The 6,258-nt window shown below is 56.3% G+C and overlaps 1 protein-coding gene across 1 annotated transcript; it reads right to left on the reverse strand.

Moving 5' to 3' along the window:
- Positions 1-2,130: 2,130 nt before the first annotated feature.
- On the reverse strand, positions 2,131-2,580 carry LOC123824345 (ubiquitin-conjugating enzyme E2 D3-like). Its single transcript, XM_045847477.1, has one exon. It carries the CDS (start codon positions 2,578-2,580, stop codon positions 2,131-2,133), a length of 450 nt encoding a protein of 149 aa, XP_045703433.1.
- Between the last annotated feature and the right edge of the window lie 3,678 nt (positions 2,581-6,258).

Below are 6,258 nucleotides of genomic sequence, written 5' to 3' on the forward strand. Positions count from 1 at the left end.
AGGTCCCCATATCCTGCAAATGCTGTCAGATGCCTCGTTCTCACGCCACCCATGAACCAGCCTGCCCTGAACCAGCACCCCAACGTTATAAAAGCAAAGTCCAAAATGTCTCTCCCATCGGTCCAGCCATCGAGATCTCCACCTTGCATTCAGACCCGAATGATCTCCCACTCGGAGCCTCACAGGGCCGTCTCACCTGGTCTCTGCGTTCAACCGGACTCTTGCATTGTGAATTCTGACCCTCTCCCACTCTGTGGCTCCAAACATTTCATTGCTCCTTCTCACTTACAGGGCTGACCTGTACCGTGGCACGTGCTGGAGGGTTCTTAGGGTATAATCCCAGCAGGGGCATTTCCAGGTCAAAAGGAGTTCCATTTTTCAGTCTTCGAAGGAAATTCCATCCCATTTTCCACAGTGGCTGCCCCAGGCTGCATTCCCACCCACCATGCACTGGGGTTCCCTTTGTTCCACAGCCTCGCCAGCACTTGTTGTTTGTCGATGTATTGATGATGGCCATTCTGGACGGTGTGAGTTTGCATTTCATTGCTGTTTTCATTTGCATCTCTCGAGTCTTTCTTCCAGGTGTGGATAACTCCTTTCCTTAATCACCAAACCTTTGCCTCGAGGGTGGAGCTTGGAGGGTGGGAGGCAGGACCCCAACGGCCGTTCAGGAGCAGGAGTCTTCCTTGGCTGATGAGGGTTGGAAGAGACACTGCCATAGAGGAAAGGAGGAGACAAAGGAAGAACATTTTTCTTATCGTGTTACTGTTTAACTGAACTTATTGGGGGTGGCACTGGTGGATGGCATTACACAGGTTTTCAGCACACAGTTCGGTCATTCATCCTTTGCATACTGGGCTGTGCGCTCACCACCCCACCTCCGGTCCGTTCCCAGCAACCCCAGCTCTCCCCCCTCCACGCTCCTCTATGGCATCGCCCCACCCCTGCCCCTCTGGTCGTCACCACACTGCTGTCTGTCTGTGATGTCCATTCTTCTTTTTAAAAAATTATATTAATTCATTTTTAGAGAGGCAAGAGAGGGAGAAAGAGAGAGAGAGATAGAGAGAGAGGGAGAGACATCAATGTGCGGTTGCTGGGGGCCATGGCCAACAACCCAGGCATGTGACCTGACTGGGAATCGAACCTGCGACACTTTGGTTCGCAGCCAGTGCTCAGTCCACTGAGCTACGCCAGCCAGGAGGTTCTTTTTTCTTACCTTCATATTTTCCACCCAGCCACCCTCCCCCTCCGACAGCTGTGGGCCTGCTCTCTGTCTTTGAGTCTGTCCCCATTTCCTTGTTCCTTCAGTGTGTTCATTCCGTCCCACATAGGACTGAGATCACATTGTATTTGTCTTTCTCTGACTGGCTTATGTCACTTGGCATAATGCTCTCCAGGTCTGTCCACGCTGTCCCAAAGGGTGAGATTTCCTTCCTTTTTTTTCGTAGGCACTTACTATTCCATTGTGGACATGTAATACACTTGTTTTATCCACTCATCTACTGATGGCCCCCTGGGGGGCTTGTATACACTAGCTATTGTAAATAGGCCTGTCCTGAGAAGAGGGGAATTGGGGTGCAAATCAGAGTAGGGAGGGGGACAGACTGGTCCAAAAGGTGGGCATGGAAGGGTGGGGGTGGAGAACTCTGGAACAAAACACATTGTTTCTGTTACTCCTCATCCACTTAATGTTTGTCCAGTTCAATGTAGGCCTCAAAGTAGAGGGTATGGGTTACTCTTCATCCCGGCCAAAGCATCACACCTGAAGACACAGGTTCTTCAGAATAAAATAGATGCCGAATGAGATTTCCAATCTTCATCCAGTTTTTCCTCCCCGTTGTCAGTTCTAAAGGACTCATCCTAAGCCCACCACCCCCTTGTGCTTGCTTCCCCATCCTGAAGCAGGAAAGACGGCCTTCAGTGAAACGCTCATGAAAACTGGCCTCTCTCCTCCCACTCAGCCATCCCCTCACCTTGGCCTCCCTGCCCCCCACCCCATGTCCCCCCCACACACACAGAGATGTGGCACATGCAAGATTATGGAAAGGATGCCCAGCCCCATAGCAATCAAAAAGCAGATTGAACAGCCAGGTGCTTTATTGAGGTGATGGGTTATCATCTGCCTGTCACTCACATGGCATACTTCTTGGTCCAAGCCCGGGCCATGGTATCATAGGCGTCCCTGTCCCTTAAGTACATCCTCGCAATGGAGGGGACAAAGGCGTCATTGGGGTTGGGGTCACATAGCATGGAGCTGATGGACAACAAGAGCTTGGATATGGTCATTATGGGGGACCACTGGGACCTGAAAATATCCAGACAGATGTAGCCTCTGCGGTTGATATTGGGGTGGTAGATGGGGGTGGTGAAGTAAATCTGCGGAGGCCTGAAGGGGTAATTGCGCGGGAAGTGTATATTGAGGCAGAACACCCCTCCCTCATAGGGGCTGTCTACGGGGCCCGCGATGGTCCCCTTCCATGTGAACATGTCATCGTCCACCGGCGCCGCGGAGCACATGGGTGGGGGGTCGTTGGTGATGTCCGTCAGCTCCTTGCGCAGGCGCCTCAGAGCCGTGGACATGTCCAAGGGAGCAGGGACGGCCCAGACGTCCTGGGAGGGACAAAGGGGGGGGACCACAGGTCAGGGGGGACCACGGGTGAGGGTGGGCATGGCTCACGGGGGCCAGGGTTAGAAGGGCAGCCACCCCCAGGTCGGTGGGTGGGTAAGAAGGCTGGAGCCGGGCTGTGGGGTGCCAGGGGGGTGTGGGGGACATGGACGGTGGTGGGGGGAGGGAGAGCTGGGGACTCCCCTGGACCTGCAGGACCTGAGGGGCTCCTGCTCACCTGTGGGCCACTGGTCCCTGGCTCCTCCATGTCTGCCTCCTCCACGCCCACCTCCTCCACGTCCACCTCCTCCACCGCTGGCTCCTCCATCCCTGCCTCCTCCTCCACCTCTGGGTCTGCCGCTCACAGCCTGCGCCCCGAGGCTGCGCTGCGGGCACACAGCACCGCCCGGTGACCGGACCAACCGCCCCTGCCTCTCTCTCTCTCTGTGCCCACGGCTGCGAGCCTGGGGCAGGATGGGATAGGCTATGTGACGTCACAAGGGTCTGGCGGTGACGTCAGAGAATCCGTGGGGGGCAGGGCCAGGGGAGACAGGGGCCCTAACTACAGGGAGCGCAGGGTGGGAGGGGCCGTGGAACGGAGCGAGGGGGGAGGGGCTGTGCAGGGGACGCGGGGTGGAAGGCCGGAGGGGTCACGGGGAGGAACGTGTGGCGTGGAGGACAATGGACCGGAGTGGAAGGGGATGCAGGCGGTGGAGGGGCATGGTGGGGAGGCGGGGCAGCGCAGAAGGGGCCATGGAGGGGAAAGGGGTGGGGGTGAAGGCACGAAGGTCCGTGGAGGGAAATTCAGGGGGTGGTGGGTGCAGGGTGGGCAGGACAACAGAGGGCAATGCTGGGTGGGGGGGGGGGCGGGGGGCTGGAGGGTCCGTGGAGGTGACTGGGAGCTGGGACCAAGGAGGGGCAGGATGGGGAGGTAGGGCCACAGGCCAGGGGAGGGCCAAGGGGGCGGGGGTGGAAGGAGCCCAGGCTCCCTGGCTGGCCCACCGCGGGCGCCCTGCCCTGGTTAGTTGGGTCTCAGGCCCTCCCCCTGCTGAGAGTCACCCCGATGTAGAGGAGCCTGTGGTTCCCTGAATTCCTGCACCCCTCACTCACCCAGACTCACCTCCCTGAACGCTTTCCCCCCTGGCTTCGTGCTGACCTCTCTCCTGCCATTCTCGCTCCTGAGCTGGCCCTCCCTCCCTTTGTACGGACTCAGATGCCCTGGGGAGTGAGCTTTCCACGTCCCCACGCTCCACGCCCTGACGCGGCCCGTGTGCTTCCCGAGACAGACCACCTCCCGCGTGTCCACCCTCATTCCACGTGACAGCCGTGCCGTGCTCCCCCGCCTTCTACCATGACTGCTCCTCCCCGGGTGCTAAGGTTACTGTCTGTGCAGAATGGAAGCCTTCCAAGGGCCGGTCCGCAGCTGGAACCCCTTTCAGTTCTCAGTGACGGACAGGAAAAGCAGGAGGAAGGGGGAAGGACACCAGTCACCCCGAGGACATCTGGGCACGGCGGGCGTGTTCCTTCATAAGGACAATCAGGGGGGCAGGAAGGGGCCTCCATAACGAGCGCCGCTGCAGAACCACGTCTTCCACTCACGAGGACGCCCCGTCAAGTGCTCGTTCCCACGCAGCCCTCCTCGCCGGCTTGCACGCGTGGCAATGCGCTGGGGACCCATTTGCGTGGTATCGGGCGCTGCAGCCCTATGCAAGCCTGGACCCGGATAAGAGCCTGTAAGTGTTGACCACGGCGCTGGGAATGCTGGGAGGCAGGCGGGCCCCGACACTAGAGCCTCCCTGCGGGAAATCAAGCCTGAAGAATGCATTATACGCCCTGGCTGGCGTAGCTCAGTGGACCGAGCGTGGGCTGCGAGCCAAAGTGTCTCAGGTTCGATTCCCAGCAAGGGTACATGCCTGGGTTGCAGGCCATGGCCCCCAGCAACCGCACAAGGATGTGTCTGTCCCTTTCTCTATCTCCCTCCCTTCCTTCTCTGAAAATAAATAAATAAAATCTTAAAAAAAAAAACAAAGAACGCATTATACCTGCCAGGCTTGCTTTGCTTTGTGTAGCAATGTTGCCAGGAATCTGTTATCTACATCCAAAGCAAAAAGAGTGAACTCCTAGTCTGAGGAGCCCTGCCTTAACGACCCTTTGGCAGGAGCATATCTAAAAGACCCCCCACCCCCCAAGCCCTGAGGCAGATCTCTGTGTTCGTCACCTGTTATCCATAGACAATACCTGCTTTCTGTACCTACCATCTTCAGACTTTGCTGAATGAGCTTTGGGTGCATGCTGTACACCCCTGCCCAGATCGCTCTCAACACAAGCCTCAGGGGAAAGGGCCTCAGGGCCCTTCTCCTCTGAGAGATTAGCCAGCCTTTTCTCCCCAAGCAGAGTTTGCATGGGAAGCCTCATCTCAACCTTGAGTCCGGGGGACACTGCAGGATGGGGTCGCCCCCACAGCCATGGAAAGCCAAACAAGCATCATCGGCATAACCTGGGCGGTAACCCATACCAATTCTTTTTCAGGAAGTAAGCAATAACTTAACCAGACCCTCTGAAATTCTGGCAGGAAATCCCATTAGAGCAAGCAGGCCACAGTTTCACTTACAATATACTGGGCATTCTTCAGGAATGGAAATTCCCTGCTGTTAGGCTAGTTATCTAACACGGCTCCTCAGCCCATTTGGCGAGGCAGGTCACGGTCTGCCAGGACTTGAAAGGGGGACGACGTAGATGGCAGAACAGGTCCTGCAGTAGAGGACCATAAAATGTTCATTCAGCCCTGGCTGGCATAGGTCAGTGGATTGAGACGGGACTGCGAACCAAAGAGTCGCACTTTCATATCCAGTCAGGGCACGTGCCTGGGTTGCAGGCCACGGCCCCCAGCAACAGCACATGGATGTTTCTCTCTCTCTCTCTTTCTCCCTCCCTTCCCTCTCTAAAAAATAAATAAATAAAATCCTAAAAAAAAGAAGGTCAAGAAGGATTTTGAAATGTGATTCCTCAGCATCTCAGAATGTGTCTTTATTTGCAGATAGGGTACCAAAGAGACAATTAAGTGAAAATGAGGTTGTCACAGTGGCCCTTCATCCAACAAGGCCCAGGTCCTTAGGAGAAGAGGAAATGTGGACAGGGACACACACAGAGGATGTACAGGCACAGAGAGAGGATGGGCATGGACGGCCCAGGAGGGAAGCCTGGCAAAGCCCCTGCCCACACAGCTCTCAGGAGGCAGCAACCCCAAGTACCTGCTGACCTCAGATTTCCCAGCCACCACTCTGGGAAGAGATGAATTGTGTTGCTTAAGCCACCCACCCGGTGGTATTTGGTTATGGCAAAGCTAGCAAACTCACTCAGCTGTCTCTGCTGACAGTTCTCTACTCTGGTCCTGTTACCGTGGACAGTCCATTGGAGAACCTGGGAGTCCCCCCATAGGCCAGAATCAGGTGGTTCTTACAGTGAGTGCACTGAAAGCCAGCAAGATGAATGGACAGGGCCTGAGTGCAGCAAAGGCTAGCAAGATAATTGGGTAGAAGAATCCCCTCCCTTCCCTGCCCCAATAAGAACAACAGGCCCGAACAGGAAGGGAGGGGGTGGTCTTTGAGGCAGGTCTGCCCCATTCTCCCAGGTCTTAGCACCCGAATAAACCC

Source organism: Phyllostomus hastatus, unplaced genomic scaffold, assembly GCF_019186645.2.
Source record: "Phyllostomus hastatus isolate PE091 unplaced genomic scaffold, TTU_PhHast_1.1 phas_contig_551, whole genome shotgun sequence".
Taxonomy (NCBI): Eukaryota; Metazoa; Chordata; class Mammalia; order Chiroptera; family Phyllostomidae; genus Phyllostomus; species Phyllostomus hastatus.

Bases quoted from the DNA above. Each gene is read 5' to 3' on its own strand.
- LOC123824345 (XM_045847477.1), bottom strand. From the start codon at position 2,580: ATGTCCACGGCTCTGAGGCGCCTGCGCAAGGAGCTGACGGACATCACC.